Raw genomic sequence first — 25,208 nt, forward strand, 5'->3', positions numbered from 1 at the left:
TTTATTGACAGAAATACTTTTAAAAATAATTCACGTATTTAGTGTAATGAAGTAGCTGGAATTGAAAAGATTGCTATCTAGAAATATTGGTGTCATTGTGATCTGCAGAAAAGCTTTGACTGTAACGAGCCACTATTCCATCCATGGCTCTTGCCACTATGTTCTGTCACTTTCAATTAATGCTGTGACATTACTTTGAAATTAATTGCATTGCTGACTTCCTGACGTACTATGGTGAAGAAAGACATTTTCTCTTCTAATTTTGTAGGTGTTGAAACTTTGGATTCCTATTTAGGATCAGTCAGGAGAAAGCCCATTTTCCATGCACAAACGATATATTTAGTTGTGTAGATGTTCTTCCAATATACACTATTTATTTTTTAGATGATTAAGCGCTTATTGAACCAAGAGATGAGACTAATGAGGGCTAGATAATATTTTTAATGAAACTTTTCATTTTAACTATGTTACAGTGGATTTGGAATTACTAGCTACACATAAGTTACCAAAAACTTTTAGATCAGAGAGCACATTTTCAATTGAGTATAACTCAGACAAGTTATACTAATCCTAAATTTATTTTTAGTGAGAGGATCACCTTGGGCAGGAACTTTTGCAAAAGTTTTTCCTTTCTCTTACCATTTCAAAACTGCAGATGGTGAAAATGTTTGTTTTTACCACTACTGTCACTATTGCCTTCTGTGGCAATAAAATGAATAACAAAACTGCAAGGATATCTCTACTTACCATCCAAGAACTGATGATTGGCTAATATTTAATAAGTGGATGCTGTAGTAGATGCTAGAGGGATAGAAACCCACGGTACAAGTACACTACAAAGCACTGCTGGGAGATCTTTCTGTCTGCAGGAGTTCAGTGGTGCACAAACACTGGGCCTCCCTTTTGGTCCAGGGGAGCAGCAAATTCTTTCTATAGGCTCCTCTTTGCAGTCACGTCCCTGTTGTATTTTGATCCTCCTGTAAGAAAGGCACTGCATGCACATGAGGGAACAGAACCTGCTCTTGTGGACACATAGTTGCTGTTCTCAACAGTAAAGAAAACCAAATTGCAGATCCAATTAAAACTAATGAACACCTGCCACTGGATTAAACAGTCATAAGTAACACTTACATTGTCTAATAAACAGAAAAATGAAATAGGGTCTTATAAGGTTGCACAGTCTGATCCCAGTATTTCCTTATTTTGTAGCATTTTCCCAATTTTCTGAAATTTGAAACTTTAATGCTATTCTTCTAAATGCTAACATATTTTCACCTTCCACATACTTGTCACTGTTCTTAATTTTCCTTTTAATAAAGCAAGACAGGACACTACTACAGGTATGCATAAAAGCAGAAAAATGAAAATTCCCATATCATTTTTCTACTTTGGTAAGACATTTGAAGAGCTCTTTACAAGCTATGTTTTATTATATTAGCAAGTCATTCTAACATTGCAGATAAGTGTATAAGAAGACAAGATAGGAAGTAGGGTGCAGAGACTGATCAACTGTGAACTCTCCAAACATACTGTGAAGGAGATAATGAAAAGCCTTGAGAAAATTTAGCAGCTAAATGTACATTATGAATAGCAAGTTGGCTTTTATCCTCAGTGTCACAATGCCAGTGGGATAAAGAGACAAATTTGGATCACTTATTTTTTTTTCCAACTGATAGTCGCTTCGGCTGGGAACTATATAAATTTGCTCCATTAAATGAGAGAAATTTTAAGTCTGCTACAATTTAAATTATTCTGTGCTTTGTATTTTGAGGTTATCAAATACTTTGAATGTGATCTTTTTCTTTTGGCCTTCCTCTTCCAATCAAATTCCAAAGAGAATGAGTTAAGCCAATATTATGGGGATTATGTGACTGCAGATCCAGGCAATTCTTGGCAGTGACCCAAAACCTCTGTCATGAGAAAGAAAAAGTGGAATAAAATAATTTCCTTGGGTTGTCATATAACTCCTCAGATGAATAACTAATACAGCCTTTTTTATAGTTCTCTTTATGAGTGTTTCATAGTTGTGTTTTTAAAAACAATGAGAGTGAGGTTATTTCACAGTATTTTGTGCAATCTCTGGGAATATTCAGAAGATTTTGAAATCTTGGCTTCTTACAGACAAGAATGCGAGAAAAATGAACAGACATTTTCAAATTAAATTATAATTCATAGGTATAGACTGAACAGCATAAAATTGCAATTTAAACTCTATTAAAATGATAAATATGTCTTCACAAATTGAATTCAATATACTTCTGACATTAGTATGTAAATTTTAGATAAGTAAATTTGTTCCTTTAAATGCTGTAATTGCAAAAGGGATTTTAGGTCTTATGAATGACAGTGTAAAATGTTGCCATTTTTTAACATTGTCACATATTTTGAAATGCTAATATTAAACTGTCTGTGAGACCAAAGTCCTAAAATATTCTGTGCTGATCTTATGCTTTAAATCCAAATTGGTGGCTCAGAAACTCAAAAAGGGTAATGATTAGTCTGTGATATAGCAGTATATCTCTAAAGAACAGTATTTTTAAAATGTTCTGATTTACAACCTTTACACTCTAAGACTGGCTTCTTTCCTAATCAGATTTTATTTGTTATCTTTCTTCTTTACACAGTTTTGACAAGTTCCTAACATATAAAATTATTCACAAATCAAAGCATTTCCATAATGCAACTTCAAATGCAATCCTTTATTTACTGCTGTAGGGTTATTAGAATATAAATTACTGTCTTTCTAAATAGGAAAAAAATTGCCTAGAAATAGACATGCATATTGCCTACATTGGGACTAAAATACAATTTCTGAGTGGTTTTGTGAGGTGTACAAAACATACTATTACCAAAAAAAAAAAAAAAAATTGCATATAATTCTTTTGTGAAAGTATAAGGCCAAGCACTGATGCAAAAAATATGTTGTGCGTGTGAACAATATTTATTTAAAAGATTAACAGATATGATGGTTTAATTACACACCTAACCTTATGACCAATTCTCAGTCAGTTTTCAGATTCTCACCACAGTCTCTTTTCTCCATGGAAACCTGCATAGGCACCACTCAAATGTCTATGCAAATGTGAAATTAACTAATTAAGCCTGAAAAAACAAGGTTTTTTAAAAGATATAATGGAGATTTGCATAAAATTTATGATTGTGCTAATAGTGGCCAATTCTCTAACTATTGTCCAGTATGTTGATGATTTCAGATTGTTCATTTTTTCAAGAATTTTAGGAGCAAAGGAAAAAAAAGAAAATATTACTTTTAAGATGCAAGTTGAATATTATATAGAGCTATGTATCTTCTAAGGCCTGTAATGGCATCACTAAAATCTTTCCTTCATTTAGGGTTCATTTATGCTCATCACATTTACTTAATCCATTCATTTTCTACAGGCATATAAAGAATGTTCAGTTTTCCATTGTTACATATTTATCAGACATAATGCATGTGATGGAAAATCACCTTTTCCCTTTAATGTCAATAACATCTTAGAATAAAGCTGATGGCATCAGATACTAAGTGCAGAGATCAACCAACTTTGCCTGTTTATAAACAGTACCTGTCTGTAAGCTGTACACTTGAGAGTTATGCTAAGTTTAGGTATTTTACAACTAGAGCAAGAAACTGAGGTTGGAATATCCATTTTTGTTCATTTATTGTAGGGTCTGAAGTCCCAGGAATCTGTGGTAGTAATGCTTGCCACCATAAGGTCATTATGTTGTACAATATTCTTAACAGTTCTGTATATTTATTTTATGCGTTTCACATTTTTGTAGAGGCAATTTCCAGTGCATATTTCATTTACATAACATTTTAATTTTAATGCAGGTATTAAGTGCCCACAATAGAAGCAAAGTAAATCTTTCTCAGTGTATGTTTCCAACAGAATTACGAATGAAAATACATACAATGTAGTAAGAACTAATTCTGTGAAAAATATTGGATACACTGCAAAATCTGTAAGTTTCTGTTTTCAAAAACAGTGTGAAAGGCAAGGAAAAAAAATCTGGATTTAAAGTAGTTAATTTTAATTTTTGAAACACTGCTTATTTTTATCTTGTTCATAATTCACTACCATTTTGCTCCACTGTTTTTTTTCATGCATGCAACACTTGTTGTCATCTCTGCTTTCTCCCTGAAGAATGTGTGCATGGGGTAACTGTGATGTCCCTCAGAACCTTTCCAAACACAATGTCAAGAAATGTATGTAACTTCATGTCTTTCATCTGTTGTTCAAAGTTTATTTTGTTCATGCAATTTCTGTCTTCATTTTTTGTAATAAAGAAAACTGACTTAAAGCATTTCTATCTGTATTTTCTTTATTGCTGATAAATGCTCTCTTTTGCTTGTACTACCTACATGATGTGTTTTGTATCTGAAGAGATTTTTTAGCATTGTATTTCTTCTACAGTGTTTTATCCAATAGCGAATATTAAAAACTCTAAGCAAACAAAAAACCAAAACCCAAAACAAAACCAAAAACAAACAAACCCCAAAAAATTTCACCACAAACACCAAGGTCACTAAAATTAGAATTTGTGAATTTGAAGTTTGGTTCATATCCGGTGGCTGCCATGCTACTGCACTAGTGAAGCAAGTATGTGTAATGTCTGTATAAACATGCAGCCTGAGCTTGATCCTTTCGGATATAATCTGCCTGATTGAAGTTGTATCCCCAAAGGCAGATGTTTCAATACTGGGAAAAGCTATACTCTACTAAGCAGGACTCTGATGAAAGTTGTGGTTGTAGCAGTCAAACATTTTAAAGTAAAAAAATGCACCATATCCTGGCAGTGCTTATAGTATTAAACTGCTCTTTTCATAGCTAATGCTATAAAATAATTATATATTTAAAATATTATTTCAAGTATTACTTCTTATAACTGCTTTGTTTGAATTTACATATGTCTTAAAAAATATGCTGTCAAAGGTGAAACATTCTCTCAATTTAAATACAATCCCAAAATAGTTTGACTCTTTTTTCAGATCTCCTGGCTACAATACTCTACTTAGAGTTGTCATCCACTATAAAGATGCAAAAATTTCCCATGTCTCTGTGGTATGTGCACAGCATGATTTTGAATTCTCCTAAATGAAGCAATTAAAATAATTTATCCTTTTATGCAATAGCAGTACTGAAACCACACATAAGTGTATGTTCTCAATTCTCACATCAATCTTAATTAATCTGCAGAGGTTCTTAGAAACTCCTCCAAGAGACATGTTTAGTAAATCTGCTGTCAGTTTGAGTGGAGGAAACTGGGACACAGAAACTTATTTTCCCAAGTCTATTGAAAACCAAAACCTGGATGCAGTGCTGATGCCATGGACTCACAGTGCAGCCTTTCCCTCTTAAGGCTCAGGAGGAGTGGGATCTCTGTGCCTGCATTTTTCTGGGGCTTCCCATGGAAGGAGACAATGCTAAAAAATAAACTTTACTATGATGACCAAATAAAAACAAGGAAAAAGCAGCTGTAACTGAAAAACTAATTAGGCATATTAGAAATGTTCCTGCAGTCTGCTTAGGGATAGTTTGATTATGCAAAGAATCTCTTTTTTAAAACTTTGCAAAAAAAATAGTAAATGACAACTCCAAGAAGCATTTTCTCAATACAGCATGCTTTTTCTAGTAAAGAAAGAAACGAAAGGTTTTTTTCTATCCTTTCCTTTGTTATCCCTCAATGACCATGGACAAGACACTGTTCCCAGAAACACTTGGAGTGCTGTTTACATTTCTTTTATTTAGCTGTTGCATGTATGTCTATTAAGACACCTTCCTATGAAAAATGTTGCAAAGGGCTATTAGAGTAAATGAGAACTCCAGTCCTACTTACTCAGTATCCTGAGAAAATCATAATACAAGACATTTTTCTGTAAAATTTAATGGCAAAAATCCATTTCAGAAAACTCACTGGCAAGAGGATCTCAGCCATAATGAAGAAAAACTCCTTCACTTAGATAAGCATCAGAAAAGTACAACCTTTTAGACTCACTTATTTCAGTAGCTCACATCTGTATAACTGATAGTCCTGGTGGCACTGCAGGCTCCTTTGACTCCCTCCAGATCAGATTTCATCAGAGATGGGAGACAATGAAGATCTGTCACTTATGAGTAGAAGAAAGTTAGAGGAAGCCAGTAGTCCTGTCCCCTTATTTTTCAAAGTTGTGTGTCAAGTGTATCTGTCAGAACACATATCTCAGAGCAACACATCCATGTGTTTGTCCACTGCCCTTCAGCAGTATCTGTCCTAGCAGAGATTTAAAAGAAAAAACACTGGGGAAGAAAAAGCATTACAATTAATGTTGATTACAGCCTTCTTAGCATATTTTTGTATTAAGGAATGGGATATAAAAGAGTGCTCCTTACTGTCACATTCTCTTTTGCATCAAACAGTCACCCCCAGTAAATGCTGCACAGAATCCTAATGATTTCTTGCAACCTGATGTTGCAAATGTAGCGATTTGTTTATTTCATTTGACAGAAGACATGATGCTTCTAGGCACTTACCTGGCTCAAAAGACAAATTTTATTGATATAAATTGCTAAGAACAGGTCATGCAGGTCTGGATGTGGCAGCCAAAGTATTGGAGCTTCTTTGGGTAGGGGGAAGGGATCACTGGTTCTTTACTTCTTGTGGTGATGGCCTGCCACTGTTTTACTATTAACTGGTAGAAAATTTTATAGAGCCATGCAATTTTAGAACTGCATTATTATTGTTTTCAATGCACATCAATGGATTCAAAATCTTAAGACATATATTCTCTGTCTTTTTAGAGCTTTTGAACAAGTATATGCATTTTGTAAGACTTTGAGTCGAGGAAAAGTTCTAAATCAGATATAAAATCAAAGACAGTATTCAGTGACAGTGCAGAAATAACTGTCATGGTTGGGCACATTTTTAAGGGTCAATACAGAAGTGTAGTTCAACTTGAGAAGTAACCATGCTTTTTTTCCTGCCATGACCCAGCACAGTGTTTCAATTTCACTTTCTAGTTAGTTCATAATTTTTACATTTTTACTTTTGATTGAGAGCCATATACTTTATCTTCTGACTGTCTTGAAAGAAAGGAAAAACATATCATAACTCTGCATCGTGCATATGTAGCAGCCAGGTGTTACCCTATAAGCTAGGAAAGTATTTTATAGTGTTGCTTTTCCTTAAAAAATCAAATTGCTGTAAAAGGGAGGCTTGGGTAATCATCTGTCCTTCATCTTAACTTTAATCCATGCCTGCTAAGGAGGAGGGAAGGGAATAATGCACAAGAAGTTGCTAACTTTTTTTTCCCTCCCAACAAAACTTAATATCACTGAATGTTCGAAAGGGGCATCTGGAGGTCACCTTATCCAACCCCCCCGGCTCACGCAGAGTACTTGTTATAAAGCTTGCAATTACTATTTTATTGTAGCAGTAATTGAATATACACAGTGTGATTCTGTAAGAGCATCCAGAAATTCTGTCATCTCAAATGGCATAGTTTCATGTAACCTCATTGACTTTCATGTAATATATTGATGTTGCATGTTTTGCTCCTGTGCAGAAGCAGAAGGGTTTTTTTGCCATGTATAAAGTGTACGTGTACACTGGCACAGGCTGCCCAGGGAAGCTCTGGATGCCCCAATCCTGGAAGTGTTTAAGGCCAGGTTGGATGGGGCTTGGGGCAACCTGATATAGCAGGAAGTGTCCTTCCACATGGCAGGGGAGTTGTAATGAGATGAGCTTGAACATTCCTTCCAACCCAAACCATTCTTTGATTCTGTACTCATGTACAGATGGAGGTTCTCCCTTTTGACCTGCCTCCCTTAGAGTATCTAGTGCAGAACTCTTACAGGAATTTAGTCCAAGCTTACATTTGAGAATCCGGAAAATTAATCATTTCATTTAGTTCTTTTCACTGGAAAATTCCGTTTTACTTGCCAAAGCTCTTCATTCTTCTTTCTTATCAAAGAAGGATTCCTGCAAAAATGTTCAATTATCTCCTTAGAAATCATTAGAAACATAATGTATTCAATAAGAAAGAACTTGAAAATTGCCAAAACTTTCAATGACATTTGAAGAAACTTCTTTGGGCTTTTTTTTGATTTTTTTTTTTTACAGCTTTGGAAATTTTTTAATCTTATTTTCATAAGTATTCATTGATGAGCACTTATTTGAAGAAGTGGATGAAAAAAGTGTCTTTAAAGTTGTCAGTTTCCTTCATCATCATGGCAAGGTATTACATTATTTATGACACATTCTGTGTAACAAAACCATATCCTTTTAAATTTAGCATATATTTTTAAAAATTAATTAAAACTCATTCAGAACTATGGAACTTTTAAACTCATTCAGAACTATGGAACTTATACTTTCCTTTTTTTTTTTTTTTTTTTTTTTAAAGCAGTGTTTTAAAAGGCCCTCTATAATTAGACGACTAAGTCAGGTATACAATAAATATTTTCGAAACATTTCTAAAAACTGATTATTTCACATCAACATTGAATTTTTTAGATTTAAAATGTTTGTTTTCAACTAGGAAAATAAAAAGGTATATAATGCATAAATACTTTTTTATTTTAGAGCACAAAGTAGAACTACTATTTTGAGTTTGTTTGGTATACACTCGGAAACTGTAAAAGCCCCAAGTATTTAAAATAGCTTCTGTAATATAACTATATTAACAATAATGATACAATAACAATAAGTTAATTTAATTTAAGGCAACAATTTTTGATAGCAAAGTTGCTTTTCAAAGTTGGTGGGAACACTGTTTGTAGTAAGACATTAATATTTCATCCAGTCACAGAATTAGAACTTCTGTTGATGGCATAACATATAAATAAAAAAATTCACATTGTTTTGAAATTATATCTGTATTAGGATATGATTTTTGAAACCAGCAAGGAGAGGCTTTAATCTGCTTTAACAGTTCTTGGGATTAGTTTTGCAGCTGACTTTGGTGGGCGCAGATAGGCAAGTAAAAAAATCAAAGCAATTTAAGAAAGAACAGAATTAAGCCCCAGATGAACTTCTAAAAAATAATTTTATATGTTTTCATTCAGATTAAAAATAAACCATGACACAGGTAGATTTAAAGAACAAGGCAGTCTATTTTCTATTTGATTTCAGAAGTACATATGATCCTCAGGCAGCTGGGAAGGCCGATCACAGACGTGCTTCCCACCCCACCACTGGATTTGGCCACGTTCCTGTCACTCTTTGGGGTGCAGGAGATAAAGAAATGTTGGAAAAATGTTTACAATTGTTAGAAATCAGACTTACAAAACAGAAACCTGCAGGAACAAAAGGGTTTCAAGTAGGAAAAACATGACTTGGGACTGGTAGAGCTGTAGTAAGCATGGGGAATGATAAATGTAAAGGAAATCATCAGCCATGAAGAGATGGAGAATTATGCAGCAGTGAAATACTTGTGTCTCAGATGTCACCCATACAAAGAAAATTAAAAAATGCAGAACACAGTGTCCCACCCAACTATGTCAAATATTATACAAAGGAGCAATATTGCGATTGTAAACATTTCCTTCACTTGCCAGTGAAGATACTGTGTAGACATTTCTGTCACTGAATCATTTAGAATGGGAACCTTGCCATTTCTTAATGTTCCAAGGATGCTGAAAGTGCTGTTCATAGCAGCAGAAAATGTACCTCTTAATAGTAAAAACTTCTTAACACTCCATTAAGAAAAAAACCCTCCTAAAACTAAACCAGAAAAAAACACTGAATTTATTTCAAAATTTGGATTAAATGACCCTAATTTTTGTCCTTCATATTCTAGTTTGTGGTTGAGAAGGTACAGAGATTCATTGTTTTAGGTCTCTAAAGCTGACTATAGAATTTAATGTATTGTAAGAATTTAAATATATGACCTTTTTAATTAACTGGAATTATACATCTACTTATATCTTCCTGACACTTCATAGTGGTGAACAAAAATTACTGAAGGTTACAAAGGAATTCACCAAATATGTGGGTGGATATAGGGATAAAGTAAGTTTTGGAAGATGTATCAGAAAATGTAATAAATACTTAAGTAGGAATGCTGTTTTTAAAAAAGGAAAAAAAAATTAAAATGTCAACTTCTGACATTGCTGATGGGGAAATGCATAAATGATACATAATTTCATTGCTGCACCATTATTTTTATAATTTATGTAGTGGTTTTTAAGTCTTTCTGAACAAAGGAAAATAACTTTGAAATAATATTTTCTCCTTATCCATCCAATGAAATAAATACATTAAATTCTAAATTGTTGTATAATAACATTGTGAAGACTATTTCTGTAATAAAACAACCCATACAGGTAGACAATGAAGTCAATTGCTTAAGAAGTAAAATTTTTCTTTTCCTTTGCAAAAAGATTTTACTTTTCCATTTTAGGATTCTAAACAAAGACTAGACAAGGAATATATATTAATTGATTTAGAATAACTTTCAAATTAAATTTGAAGTGGTAAAGATATTATCACTAAAATTATTTAAGCAGAAATATGAAAGCTGAAATGCTGTGTTTAATCTGAAAACAATCTATAGTGTACAGGGGAGTTGGAAGAGAAAGATGAAGATGATATAAGTAACCCAATTTAAATATTTATCTTATGTTACATTATATAATGGTTTGGTGTCTGTTGCAACAGTAGTCAAGTAATCTCCAGGTCAGAATAATCTTGCTCTTATTTTGGCAACAGGCAGAGCAGCAGATGGAAATGTCCCAGAGAGCAGCGCTGACTCAACCATCTCTCCAGGGCACGGCAGTGCAGCACCCAGGGGCAAACACACCCAGTTCCACTCCCCTGGGGTTTACTCAGCACAGTCTCACACCAGGAAATTGTCACTGGCCAATTTCTGAGCTAGTTTGGTGTCTTCTTGAATTAGCTGGGTGCAATGCGGAGGTTCGGAGCTGCTTACTGGCCAGCTCACTCACCAAGTCCGCATTCAGGGGTACAGCTTGGTACCCTTCTTGTCTTGGTGTGTCTGAACCTCAGGCAGAAGCGTGGCAGATGGCGAGGAGGAGGAAAGGAGGGCTCTGTACGTGGGCAGCCCTCTGGGTGGAATAAAGTCTAGCTGAAGCCTGAGGTTCAGACCATGAAGACAAGAAGGGTACTAAGCTGTATGCAGACTCAGTGAGTGAGCTGGCCGGTAAGCAGCTCTGAACATCTGCGTTGCTGGTGCTCAGCCTTTACTGAGAGAGCTGCTTTCCCCTAGATAATGATCAGAAACAAATCCTCTCCTCTCTAAGCCTCATCTGAGTTCACAGACGCCTGAGAATCACACTATTCAAAAGTGTTTGTAGCATTGCTGTCATGGGTATATCAACCAAGGCAAAACGTTAAAATATTTTTCCTGAAATTTGTAATTAAGTAAAATTAGCTAAACATCAGCTGTCATAATTCAAACACAGGAAGAAGATCATGTGTGGAATATGTTTATTTTGAAGTGTATGATTGAATTTTCAAGGTACAAGACTAAACAAGATGAGGTCCTAACCCTATATTCATTTAATGATATGCATATATTCCCCCATATTAAACTATTTAAGACTAAGTGTGTGCAACTGTTAACAGATTAAATGTTCATGTTGAACATTGAAAATGTTTTCCTTAGGCTATTATTGATACCTTTAGTCATGGAATGTTAAGATATCATATTATTTTCTATTAAATAATGCCATTTATGTTCTGTGAACTTTCTGGAATTTTAGCAATGGGAAAATATTACGCAGAAGAAATGAGTTCTTTTGTGATTTTAATCAGGTACTACATATGGTCAATCATCAGGACTGTTTATTTCCAATAATTTCTCAATGGTTCTTTCCTAAAAATCCTTTACTGTCCTGACCAACAGCTTAGAAAATGATATTTTAGGATTAATGTTATTAATGAGTCTTAATTTTCTTTCCTTCAAGACACTCTTTTTAATGGCCTTGGACTTGGTGCTGTTATTGGCCTGGGAGTGGCAGCTCTTTTGTTAATCCTGGTTGTGACTGATGTTAGCTGCTTCTTTGTACGACAATGTGGATTGCTCATGTGCATCACCAGGAGGATTTGTGGGAAAAAGAGTGGTTCAAGCGGAAAAAGTAAAGAACTGGAAGAAGGAAAAGCTGCTTACTTGTGAGTATTAATCATGTGTGTTGGAAACATCCTTAAAAGAAAAAGTTGGCTGTCCAACTTACATTAACTTTATGGCCATTTTGTGGTGCCCAAAAGAGAATTAAAAAAATGTTTCTACTACTTGGAATAGTGTTCCTCTGAAGTTTGTGGAGTTGTTTATTGCCTTTAAAAGAAAAGTTGAGACACAAGAAAGGAATATACTAGAGCTCAGTTTAGAATGACCTCTTTGTCCAGCCTGACACAAAGGAAATCAATTGTAATTCAGTATTACTTACAGACACAGATTTGGTTCATGAGAAGCTGGTAACGGATGATTGTAACTCCATTTCTGCAAATCCGTCTTTGAGCCGCTAACACCCAAAAACTCAGCCTATGGCTGTGACAGTGCTGGTAAATCCAGGAGTGAAGGACATGGTATTATAGAAAATCCATGAGAGAGCTTTTCTTCTTAGATATAACACTTAATGGAAAATCTTGATTCTTGTCTGTAGACTTTAGCAATGAAAGGTCTTGTGTTTTGTTTTCTTTTTTTTTTTTTTTTAATAGGAGTACTGAGTTGGATGTGGGTGAAATGGTGGTGAGTGATTTTCCTTCATAACAACAGTGAATGATTGCTAACATGAGTGGGAAATAAACAATGCTTATTCTCACAAATACTCTTCTGTAGTGGCTACTCCATCACACAAATGTGAATGAACTGATCATTGATGTGAAAATATGATCTCTTAAATTATTAGAGTGGATAGTGAGATCTCGGCAAAAGAGTTCAAGTACTGATTACATAAAATAATCACACTTTAGAGATGTGACATTTACTGAGTTTTCAATAGGTGAACTGGAAAGAAGATAACTTATGGTCCTTCATTTTAAACATTCCTCTTTTTTTTAACTAGAAAAAAGCATAATTTCTTCATACTGTTCATCAGGTAAGTGACTTACATCTGCACTGTAATATTTGTGAGAATGCTGTCTGCGTGTGGTTTAAGCAGCTGGTCCAGCTGCTATGTGCCTCTCCCAATAGTCAGGTCTTGCAGTTCATTGTCCAGCAGCTTCCCAGATCCCATCCATCTTCACATGGATGTAGAGCCCACTAGATCTTGCAGCTCTCATTATTCAAAGGTGAGCAGGTGTCTCCATTGCCAGTAGTGGAGGTGTAGGTGTCTTTTTGGGGTTTAATTCTGGATGTTTGGTTTCAGGCTTTGTCTTTCTTGAGTCACTTGACTGCACATCTTGGTTGGGTTCTTCTTAAAAGAGGTGCCATTTCAGAAACAACTCCACAGAGCAAAACCAGTTGTGAGAGAACACAAGAGTATTTATATCAAATAATGCTTTTAAATAGAAGTCGTGACATAAAATAGGTGCTTCCTAATTCTCCACATCTGACAGTGAGAGAAGGACTTAGCACTATTTTTTTCCATTGTGTGAAGCCAGCCTGTCTGGATCAATAGAATCAACATGTGAAGCTTCTGGCACTGACTCAGCTGCCCTTTCCTATCAAGCACAGCTCTTCAGTTTATGCTTTAGTCTCTCATTCAAGGAATGGCCAGCTATAAATTGGTGTACAGACCTGCCTGAATGGGAAGACCTTAGGGAGATAAAGTTGGAAATGCCACTTGAAGCAATTTATACCTTGTTATCAACATCTTATAACCAAATGCCGTTCCATGCTGTCCCAAAAAAAGCACCAAACTGGTCTCTTGATTTTAAGACTTCTGTTGCACTTATTTTGCAAAACCAACTATGTTATTTAATCATATTTCTTTACTTGTCAGACTGGTTTTCAGACAGTCAGACCATAAAATATTTGGGACAGTTCTTATTTTAGCCCACTCTCTGCATTAATAAACTGTCAGACTAAACTTCCAGGACAGGCTTGAAGAGTCAACATTTAAATTTAAATAATGGCAATTGATATTCCCTAAAATTCACTGACACTTCCCTGTTTTAAATGTGCTGGTTTCATTCTGGATTTTTGGGTGGTTTATGATATGGTTCTCAGTTACATTTTCATTGTAGGATATATAGTAAATACTTATATTCCATATATAATGAATGACGATATAATCCATGTAATATACAGACACCCATGACATAATGGATTTCCTACAAATCACTTTCCCTTCTTTAGAATTTGAAATGTTACAGTTTGTACCTTGTATAACTATACATGGCTGCTGGTTGCAAATAACAACTTTTTAGTCTTTTTTTTCATGCATTACAGTTTGTAAGACTGTAGATGCATCAACAAACCAAGAAGAACTCACCAGTCCATCCACTTGTCCAACTCAGATCCTTAATCTTTTCCCAGCTATGAGGTAGCCATGAAAGTTAAGTGCATCATCTACCAAAATGAGCACTGTATCCATTTTTATATCTTAAATCTCTCTTGCAGAGATAAATAAGCACATGCAATTTTGGGGTTTTTTTTTAATAGACAGAAATCTTTTAGACTTCTACCTATTAATTCTTCTCCACACTATTTCTCTATCTGGCCTACATTCTTATTAACCTAAAAAGATTTTCCTTAAGGTACCTGTCAGAGGACAGTAGAGTTTACCTGATACTGTTGCAAATGCCTGTTTTATCCATTCTCTTGAAGAAACAATATGAAAATGTGAGATATGAATTAGAGAAGAATTTAGCCAGGTCTTTTCTGTGGCCTATAGCAGTCTAACAGCTCCTAACAACATCCCAGTCCAGAAAATAACCTGTTAAATATAAAAGTGATTGTTCTTCTGTAACTCAGTTACCCTCTGTTTGTAGACTGCAGCAGATGCTGTTCCAGGATATAGGAAGAATATATTTGCATCAAAAAAATTTTTTTAAATAAATATATATATGTATGTGTATATATCTATATATTTAGATAGATAGATAGATAGATAGATAGATATCTGTATATCTGTATATCTTGCATATCATCTCATCTGCCTTTTGAGAGTAAAATTGTATACAAGTTAATCAATACTTTTAGTAAGTATTGTTAATTAGTATGTATTGTTAATACTTTCTAGCAGTGAACGGATATTTCCCGATCATGTCCATATTCCTAAGAGCAGCCCTGCAGAGATGGACTTGGGGACTCTGATTCATGAAACACTGGACATGAGACAATAATGCGGGCTCACATCCCAGAGATCCAAACGTGTCCCAGGCTGCATCAAAAGCAGCATGACCAGAAGTTCAGGAGAGGTGATTCTGCCCCTCCTCACTGGTGAGACCTCACCTAGAGTGCTGCATCCAGCTCAGCAGTCCTTGGTAAAGGAAAGACGTGGACTTGCTGGATCGAGTCCAGAGGAGAACACGAAGATGATCAGAAGGATGGAGCACCTCTCCATGAGGTCAGGCTGAGATAAATTGTGCTGCTCAGCCTGGAGAAGCAAAGGCTCTAGCAAGACTTTTCTGCACCCTTTTGAAAGGGAGTTTATGAAAAAGATGGGGACAGACTTTTTTACAAAGACAAGGGATGATGATTTTGAAGTGAAAGAGGGCAGATTTAGATTGGAGATGAGGAAAATCTATTTTACAATGAGGATGGTGGAACACTGGAACAGATTGCCCAGAGGGGTAGTGGATGCCCCATTACTGGGAACATTCAAAGTCAGGATGGATGAAGTCTGAGGAACCTGGTTTGGTTGAAGATGTCCCTGCTGGTTGCAGGGGCATTGGACTAGATGACCTATAAATGTCGCTTCCAACCCAAACTATTTTATGATTCTTTGGCTACCATCATAATCGTAATGACAACACTCACTGCTCCATATCCCTCATAATACATTGTCTAATTAGCACAATATTTATACATTTATTTACCTGTGAGAGACTAGTAGTTGTTGGTAAAATGGGGGAAATATGATGTAGAAACAGTTTCTTCTACCAGCAAAAGCAGAAGGGTTTAAATTTTTCCCACACAAGGGCTTTTGCATCAGTGGCTGCTGGAGTTGTCACAAACTCAGGAGATTACATCACCCTTTTGTGGTGTATATACTCACATAATGGCTCTTTGACACTGCCAGAAAAGTTCAAATATAACCAGGCATCAAGTCCTTCTTCATTATACTGGGTTGGGGAAGTTTACATCTATTCCCATGAAGAAGCTGTTGCCTTATTATTAGTCATAAACAAAATGCTCTTTTGAGATGCTAATTCATCATGTTTACAGAGCTAAGGAAGTAACCATGGATACAGGATGCTTTGAAGACTTCAAGGAATTGGGAACACACTGTTAAATGTGTCTTGGTGGTGTTAGTCACTGATAATTGGTTCTGCCTTTGCCAACTTTTGAGAGAAGAGACCTTAGTAATTCATTATGTGCAGTGTATGCAGTTAATGGGATGATAATAGACTAAAACTCTTTTAATAACTTTTAGGAAAGATGGATCAAAAGAGCCGATAGTGGAAATGAGAACAGAAGATGAAAGAATTACCAACCATGAAGATGGGAGTCCAGTAAATGAGCCAAATGAGACAACTCCACTCACAGAACCAGAGTAAGTAACCTGATATTCCCTGGAGTTTCACACAAGCTGATCTTGGATGTGTGGACAGACTGGACTTCCCACACTTTGAGAGGAGACACCCAGCATCACCAGAATGGTCTGCTGTGGCAATGCAGTGTGTGAGTGTAGAGTTTGTTTGATTGGTTTGGTTTTTACAATAATCAATCTAAATCATGGTACTTCACCAACACTGGCTGAGCACAGCAGTACAAGGATTTTTTAATTTCGTTACACCTGATCTTTACCATCTACCCAGCAATTATTAACTACTCTGTGGAAACAGTCTCCTAACTGTCAGGAATGATCTTAAATTGAGTCTCATATGCATCTTCACAGGCATCCTGAAGATGAGGCACAAGGATACCTTGCTCCAGAAACCCAGCTCCTCCCCTTCCTGCTTTCATACATTTATCTGGGAAGTATTTTGCTCAGTATTTTAGTCCATACAGTGTAGTTGGAGTAATAGGGCTGAAGGGCAGCCTCTGCTCCATTTCCTCATTCCCCCTTCCTGTCTCTGCAGCCTCCCCTCAGTACAGAAACCACAGCAGTTTGCAGCCACTCTCACAGGCTCTGGCTGCCTTCTGAATAATGGGACCACCCTTGTGCCCAGGGATGAAATTACTGAAGAAACCTCTAAATTTTCTTTGCTTTGAGCCCAATACTTTTCATGTGTTGGGAAAATATCCTACTTCATGACATGTTCAAGGCATCAAGGCTATGAAGCTGATAATGTAGTAAATGTAGAAATTGACCTGTTGATAATTTGATGAAATCATAGTTGTTATTTAAAAAGAGAGGGTGTTCTTACAAAACAGTCTTTTTCTTTTCTGAAAATACGGAGAAATTTTGCTTTTTGCCATTATGTAAAACTGTAAGAGCCAGAACCTTTAATTAAAAAAGGTTTGCTACCAGCTGCCATTGATATTTGTAGTAAATAGGGAGTTAAGTAGCTGCCCATTAAGCTGTATAGTTCTTCGGAGATGTGCACAGAGTTTGAATTTGTGTTGATGAAATAATTATGCAATCTGTTGAGTGACTACTGATATGTTTGCTCTTCATATTAGAATTTATAATCAGGGGCACAGTGGAGAGCCCACACTTATCTAAAGGGTCAGGGAAATGTAAATATTGTACAAGTCCAGCAAGCCTTGGATATGTTAGTGGGTAAAGCACCAGGTCCATGTTTATTCATGATTCAAGACTATTTTTAGCACTAGATCTTGCAAAACAGATGCATCTTGCAGGAAACATGACACCAGGAAAGATCCAGTTCAATTCTTTCTGCTTGCCACAATCATTAGATCAGCTGACAGGAGTGAAATATAAGAAAGTTAAAATCAAGACCAGTTTATTATCTTAGGTGAGAGGGAAAAAATCAGTATCTACTGTCATAAGAGAAAAACCAACAAACAAACAAACAAACAAAACCAACAAAAATCCCTGAAAAACTAACTCACAGGAGCAACTGATAAGGATTTGATGGGCATTATGTCTCTGGAAAAATCAGACTGCTAAGAGATATTAATAATGATGACAGTTTCTTTCTTGGCAATTTCCTCCCTCACAACCAATGGCAAAAGGTGTCAGCAGTCCAAGGCACTGCTGTACAGAAGTCAGCTAAAGATTTGGGACAGCGTCCCTTGGGAAACTAAAGATGAGAATAGATGGTGCAATCGGGACACCTCAAGGGCCATTGGTACCAGGGAATATGGAAATACCTTTGGCTCAGACACAGGTCATACCCAATGAAACAGAGAAAAAATATAAAGTCAGAGTGAGATACACAAAGGGAAGATGCAGTAGAGTAGAAGTCAGTCTCTCAGTAGGAATAACAGAAAAATAGATTGTAAACAACAGCCAGAAAGACACATGCTGGGCAGGCTGAGGATGACCAGCAGGGATCTTGCAGGGGGGAGCTTAGCTTGCAGGAAAGAAAAGCTTCAAGGACATTTCAGGCAGGCAATAAAACAAGGTGGGATTCATTATGACTAATTCTGGCTGTTTTAAAGGTATAGAAGAGAAGCCTTGAGGTTAAATTAGATGAAATATTTTTAATAATTAATTGAATTATTTTAAATAGTAGCAAATTAGACTCAGAAGTTCAATTGCAATTTAAGAAGTTGTGAGAACTAATTACTAAAGAGATTACTTCCACTTACAACAATATTCTTTATGATATTGCTCAGTATATTATTTGGCAAATTATTTTTTACCTTATCTCAGATGATCCTTGTCAAAGCTATGTTTGCAATCCATGTGTGACAGATTAGCTCCAAGCACTTTACCTGCAAGTCAACAAGTTTTAATCATGCTGCCAGGAAATCAATTTAAGTTGTGCATTTTATATCACACTTTTGTAATATGATTAAAATACCACATGCAATGTGGTATAATAATTATATTCCTTGTCTAAAGTTGAAGTGTTTCTAGTATTGGTTGAGTTTTTTCTTAATAATAATGCAGCTGGGTGAATTTCAATATCAAAATGGCTAGGATTAATTTTTCTATAAAATAGGAAAGTAAATATTTTATTTAAAGTTTTGTATGGGTATCAGCAGACTATTTGTGTTAGGCTACATTCAGTGCTAGAGGAAGTCAATATTAATGATTGATAGCAGCCAACATCTGATTAAAGTGAAAGAACTTTTTCTTGGGTTTTTGTTGGATTTTTTGAAAAAATCTTTTATTATAAAGTGAATAAATGTTTGAAAGGATTTGTCTGCCCAGCTGAAAATACAAAATTCTAATAGATGTAACTAAGGAAAAAGTTGGTGCAGAAAAATTTGTCTAAGTAGAATACCTAAACTTAAATTAGTTAATTGAAAGAGGAAAATGACTGAATCTATTAATATAGATTAAACATCTATTTAAAGCAGACAGAAACAAAAATTCCAAAATAAAAAAACTATTGCCTAGGGGAAAAGAACAATGTCTAATGATAACTGCACTCATAACTCACACCCTTTTAAAGAAAAAAACAAATCCCCAAGTTTTAAAGTACAATAAAGTTCAAAAATGGTGCATGGACTTTTTGATGAGGAATGTTTTGATGTGTAATTTTTTTTTTACTTTTGTATAACTCTTACTGAGTTGTTGTTCTCTGCTTGCATGTAAAGCAAGGCCAATTTTATCTGATGATTTGCATGAACATGGATTTCAATGATGTCCAGTATCCTTCAACAGGGTTCTAGCAAATCTTCCTGTTTCAAATATTTTATAACATGGTCTTAATCCAGTTAAATTAATTTCTTTAAATTTTCACACAGTATACTCTGTCAATTCCTCAGTTTTGATTTTGTCCAAATATTTCCTTCTTTCCAGCACCACCTTTTGAGTAATCATTGTGCTCCTCGTAAAACTACATTATATTAGATTTGGGGTTTTTTTAGTACTTGTTTAAGTGCTCTGCCTAATCAGATTTTTGACACCCATGCCTGCTTACCAAAAATGCATGTCATGAGCTGATCTTCCTCTGCCCCAGTGTTTTATCTTCTGTTAAAAATAGATTTGTGTTGATTCTGTTGTTTCCATTCTTTCAGGCGTCTTGCTGTGGGCTGAAATCTGTTTCCTTTGGGTGGGCCATGAGAAACAGACAATTAGTAGATACCTCCCTCTGTGCTCAGAGCCAGACATCTGAAGATATATCCCATCTATTTTACTGTAGTAGAACAATTAATCTTTGATTTCTCTCATATACATGTTGTGCTCTTTTTTAAATCTCTGCATAAACAGCATCTTTCTTAGTTCTGTTCAGACAACTTAAATTTCATAAGACTGGGAATTCAGGTATTGTTTTGTTTTATTTGCTGTTATTAAATGCTGTCTTGTAATAAGACATTCCTAAGAGATTCCTCAGACAGGTTTCAAACACAGTATTGCTCTTTGGGACATCAAAGCAATGAAAACAGAAATTTACTGAAATATTTAACAGTTCTTATGAATAAAAAAGGCATATGCTTACTATTCCCTAGTTTAAAAACAGAAAGCAAACCCAGACTGGAATCAAAATTAAGAGCTATTATGCCCAGGAGACATTATTAGAGGAACATCTCAGTAAACCATACATCTTTTTGACAGCTATATTTTTCGGGCAAGTCTTCAGAGTTTTTACTAATTCTTAAAAGACATGTAAGTTAATAATGAAGCTACCTTGAGTGATCCATGAAAATTAAGTTGTAGAACTTTCTAGATAATAACTTCCATTACCTCCTTGCACTGTAAGAAATTCTTTACTTATGTCTTGGCATAATCTCCAAAAAAAGCTGTGTTCTATTGTGTACAATTGAATTTACATTCAGAAAAGACATTAAAAAAAATTAATCGAGATTTAAAAGTCAAGCAAAAAGTTTGAGTAGGTAGTACATACCTCAGTACTGTCTTGGGTCAAGTAATTTGACATTTTATTTTTTCTTTTGTCCTACCGAAGAACTGCATTTTGGGCAGCATATGGCTCTATAGAAAAGGAAAGAGTTAATATGAATTGCTTTAAAAGTAAAGAACCTCACTGCTCATAATAAAATAATTACACATTATTTTCAAAAAAATCATTGTTCTACACTGTGACCTGTATAAACCACACATATGTTATAGACTTAAAATAGAGATTGTTTTATTTTTGTGTTACCATGATTCCTCTTTTTTCCTGATAGGAAGCTGCCACTAAAGGAGGAAAATGGCAAAGAAGCTTTAAATCCAGAAACCATAGAAATCAAAGTTGCTAATGACATCATCCAGTCAAAAGAAGATGATAGCAAAGCATAATAAAATAAACTACACCTGTCTGGATAATGCATTTGGATTGAAGTAATCCCATGACCAAAACTTTACAGCTGACCTTAATTTCTTGGGAAACAAGCTTGGAATAGTTAGTAAATGTGTACATAAAATGAAACAGTTCCTGTCTACAGTTCTTTTCTATTTGTTTTGTTTTTTTTTTTTTTTGTTGTTGTTGTTGTTAATGGTTTTAGTATGTAGTTTTGCTGACACCAAGTCCGATGCTAATTTGAAAAATCGGAACTATAGAACTATAAGAATAAGAATTATAATTTATTATATGACAACGCGTCTGTTTGGAAGAAAAATTCTAAAGCACCCCTAACCACAAACAATGCATCAGACCCCTCCAGATCTTACAGTGCAAGCTATATACATAAAGTGCCATATGATAATGTATTTATTTCCATCTATAATAAATGAAAATTTAGGTTGCCTTTAAAAGAATAAAGGCAAATAAACTTGTCTCAGTACAAAGTTTAAGACCTTAGCTCTGGCTGGCATGGCACTCAGTAGTCGTTCCAGCTGTGATTATGAGTTGAAGAAAAAAAAAAAAAAAAAAAAAAAGAGAGAAACTATTCAACACAGAGCTAGGACCCACTGCAGTTTCTCCTACATTCTTAGATAAAAAATTAAAAAAAAAAAAAAAAAAAAAAAAAAAAAAAAAAAACCACCTGGCAATTGCAATATAGAAACTCAAGTAAAATTGACTAAATACTTCACAACAGTTTATTGGCTTCATCCTAACTACATGAGTGTGACTCTGAAATGCTCCAGGATTTTCAATGCCTCAGGTTTTCTGTATGAAAATTTTGGAGGTTATATGTGAACTAAAATACAGCCAAGGTGTAAAAAACATCCGTTTAATAATCATAATCTTCACTTCAAATAAAAATTTACAATATCTGTCCCAACATATTTATACATACAGGGCATTCATTTTTGTCTTAGTTCAAACCATTTACTGAAAGGATAAAATTGTGGTTTAGGGAAGTAAATACATTTTCTCCCTAGATCAGTATATAAAATATTAAACTTGGCCTTTTTGAAGCAGGACTTTTTCCTTGCGATTTCATACCCTTTGTATAAGAAGTACAATGTAAGAACAGATGGAAAGAGGACTTTGTAAGCAGTTAGGAACAATTTAAAATAATTATTTAATGCAATCTTATATTCAATCAAATGCCTTTTTTTTTCAAGTCAAGCTTTCTTTAAGATTTTTTTATTATTATTATTCTGATCAGCGTTCCCCACCAGGAAATTTGACAGGTTTATTTGATCCAAATGATGAATGAATCATTGATTTAATGGTGCCACTAACTGGTGCAGAATAGCTGGTTTTCATTCCAGCATAGTGTATCCACACCTACCAAATTCTTCAAAGTTTTTCTTTGAAAGAAGTAGATAAACCATATAGAAAACTAAACTGGAAAATTCTACTTGTTGGGAGTAAATGATAGAATAAGTTGTGAATTTTTCACCTCTGAGTCATGCCTGAGGTTTAATGTACTTTTACTCAAAAAATTGTGTTTTCTCCATGCTATATCTGATCATCTTTGAAATCTTTGTGCTAGGTGACTTTTGTGGAGTAAAGTGAAATGTCAAAGAATCTCCTAAATTTGAGGAAAATGTCATAATAACCGTCTCGTTAACCCAAGTTTAAGTGCATTTGAAAGAGATGATGAGAATATATTTAATTGTTAGATCTTTCTTATTTTTTCAAACCAAATTGTTTAATGGGTTTTTTGCAACTTTTTCTCCCTTTGGGAAATACCTGAAATGAACCAAGGAGTTGAGAGCAGGGGCATACTTCTGGTATGGCTAGGACAGGAGGCCAAGTTCCCACAAAATCAGTTCCCACAAAAAACAAAGTGAAAAAAAATGGGTAAGAGAGGATGGTGATATGGGCTGAAAGCCATGGAAGATAATAATTGAAAACTGCTGAGAAGAAGTTTCTCTAAATGCTGAGACACTAATTCTGGGTGAAGGGAAGATGACATTCCTTTGTGAATTCTCAGTGTTGCTCCCATACACAGGGCAGGGAGTGCTGCTAAATAGCTCCTTGTCTATCAGATTTCTGATAATTTCTAATCAGATTTCCTGATTCTTTCTAAGTACAACAAGCAGGCCTGCTTCTAATCTATAATTAGGAGAACAGTTGTCTCATTTATTTATATGGATTTATGTTCTTTCAAGAAAGCATGTATTTGCAGCTGGACTTTCTTATTCTATCAAAATACAAAGAAGGAAGCTGGACAACTCTGGCAGCTGAGAATAATGTGCTTGGTGTTGCTAGAACATCCTCTCACACAATATTTTTACTAGGATTAGGATGAAGATGGTAGACACAGTTTCCTCTTCTCCCTGCTGAGACAAATTGGATGGTACCATTCAATCTTCCATGGGCAAATGGTGTTTTTTTCTGAAGCAACCCTGATCATTTCCACAAGAAGGTGCGCATACAATGTAGCAGAACTAAGAGTGTCTAGGCTCAACTGCAGATGCATTTCAAATTTTAGTACTCCTTAGTTGAACTTACACTAAAAAAAATTTTAAAAAAAAATTAAAAAAAAAAATCATGGCCTAACTGTTCTATATTGGTGTTTTGTTTTGTTTTGTTTTGGTCTTTTCTCCCTGGTATGGCGTCTAATTACAGTGTGAAGGGATGAGAAGATTTAAGAGGTCTTGTCAGTACATTTATTACTAATACACCTGTGCTACTCTTTACAAGCAAAATATATTGCAGTATTATTTCAATATTGGAAGCAAAAACATGTCTCACTATACTGGATTACAAATCAAAAGCTGTTTCCAGGAGTATTTAATTTCTTCTTGTCATTACATCTCTTGGCAGTTGGGTTGTATGAGGGCTGAGAATAAAACAGCCCTAAATTTCTGATGGACTGTCCAAGCACACCCTTTCGGTCTGTGGATTAATAGGTTATTTCTTGTGCTTTGACTCTGTTGCAGGAGAAAACCAAACTCTCATAATGAAAGAATGCTGAAAACCACTGATATTTCAAAATAGTTCCAAATGTTTCCAAATGAGGGACAGCACATAGTAATTTGTAAGATATATGTAGAACTGGAATAACAACATTTGTTTGTTTTCTTTTCCTATTCTAGATTAAAAACAAAACAAAAACAAAAACAGGTATCTGTATAAATGTCACTTTTACTGTCTAAAAGTAATTTCAAGTGTTAGTATGAAACGTCAGAAGAGTTGACAAAATATAACTATTTGTAAAAGTAATCTGATTTGTTACACTAACGTACTCCAGGGACCAAGGTGGGAGGGAGTCATTGAAATTAGTATGAACAAAATTTGGCAGTGACAATCTCTTTTCAACAAAAAGAAAAAAAAAAAAAAAAAAAAAAAAAAAAGAAAAAAAAAAGGAAAACTAAAAGAGTACAATTAAGTAAAATTACTTAAAGCTCATTGTTATTTTTTGATTTTTTTAGTAAACCTGAATTCTGATTTACAACAATAATAACAAAGTTTTAATTAATATTTTACAATTTAGTAATCAAATGTACCCTGGAGATGTTTTCCCTGGTTTTGTTTGTTTATTTGCCTTTTTTGACTTCTTAGATTTTTTTGTGGTTGCAGAAATATTTACTGTTCTGGTGATGCTAATGCCTAATGTGACAAAGTTGAATTTATTGAGGCCTCAGTCTTGCATGAAATTTTGTGTGTCTGAACCCACCCCTTTTATGGCACTGCAGTGACATTAGTTGGGTGGATGTGAGCGGGAAAATGGATGTACTTCCATAAGAGAGCTTGCAGGATTGGGCCTGCTTTCTATCTCTTCATAGATATCT

General features: G+C 34.9%; 1 protein-coding gene across 2 annotated transcripts in view; it reads left to right on the forward strand.

Annotated features, from left to right (window-relative positions):
* NCAM2 (neural cell adhesion molecule 2) overlaps positions 1–24,793 on the forward strand; it is a 282,300-nt gene extending 257,507 nt beyond the window's left edge. Inside the window, exons 16-18 of one of the 2 annotated variants that reach the window (XM_083885212.1) lie at positions 11,910–12,114; positions 16,485–16,604; positions 21,263–24,793. In XM_083885212.1, the coding sequence (XP_083741338.1) occupies positions 11,910–12,114; positions 16,485–16,604; positions 21,263–21,374 (437 nt within the window). In that variant the 3' untranslated portion in view covers positions 21,375–24,793. Of the gene's footprint in view, positions 1–11,909; positions 12,115–12,660; positions 12,919–16,484; positions 16,605–21,262 lie in introns of those variants that run through there. The other variant, XM_083885211.1, reaches the window with a different exon arrangement.
* The last annotated feature ends 415 nt before the right edge of the window (positions 24,794–25,208 follow it).

This window comes from Zosterops lateralis, assembly GCF_965231275.1.
Source record: "Zosterops lateralis genome assembly, chromosome: 2".
NCBI lineage: Eukaryota > Metazoa > Chordata > Aves > Passeriformes > Zosteropidae > Zosterops > Zosterops lateralis.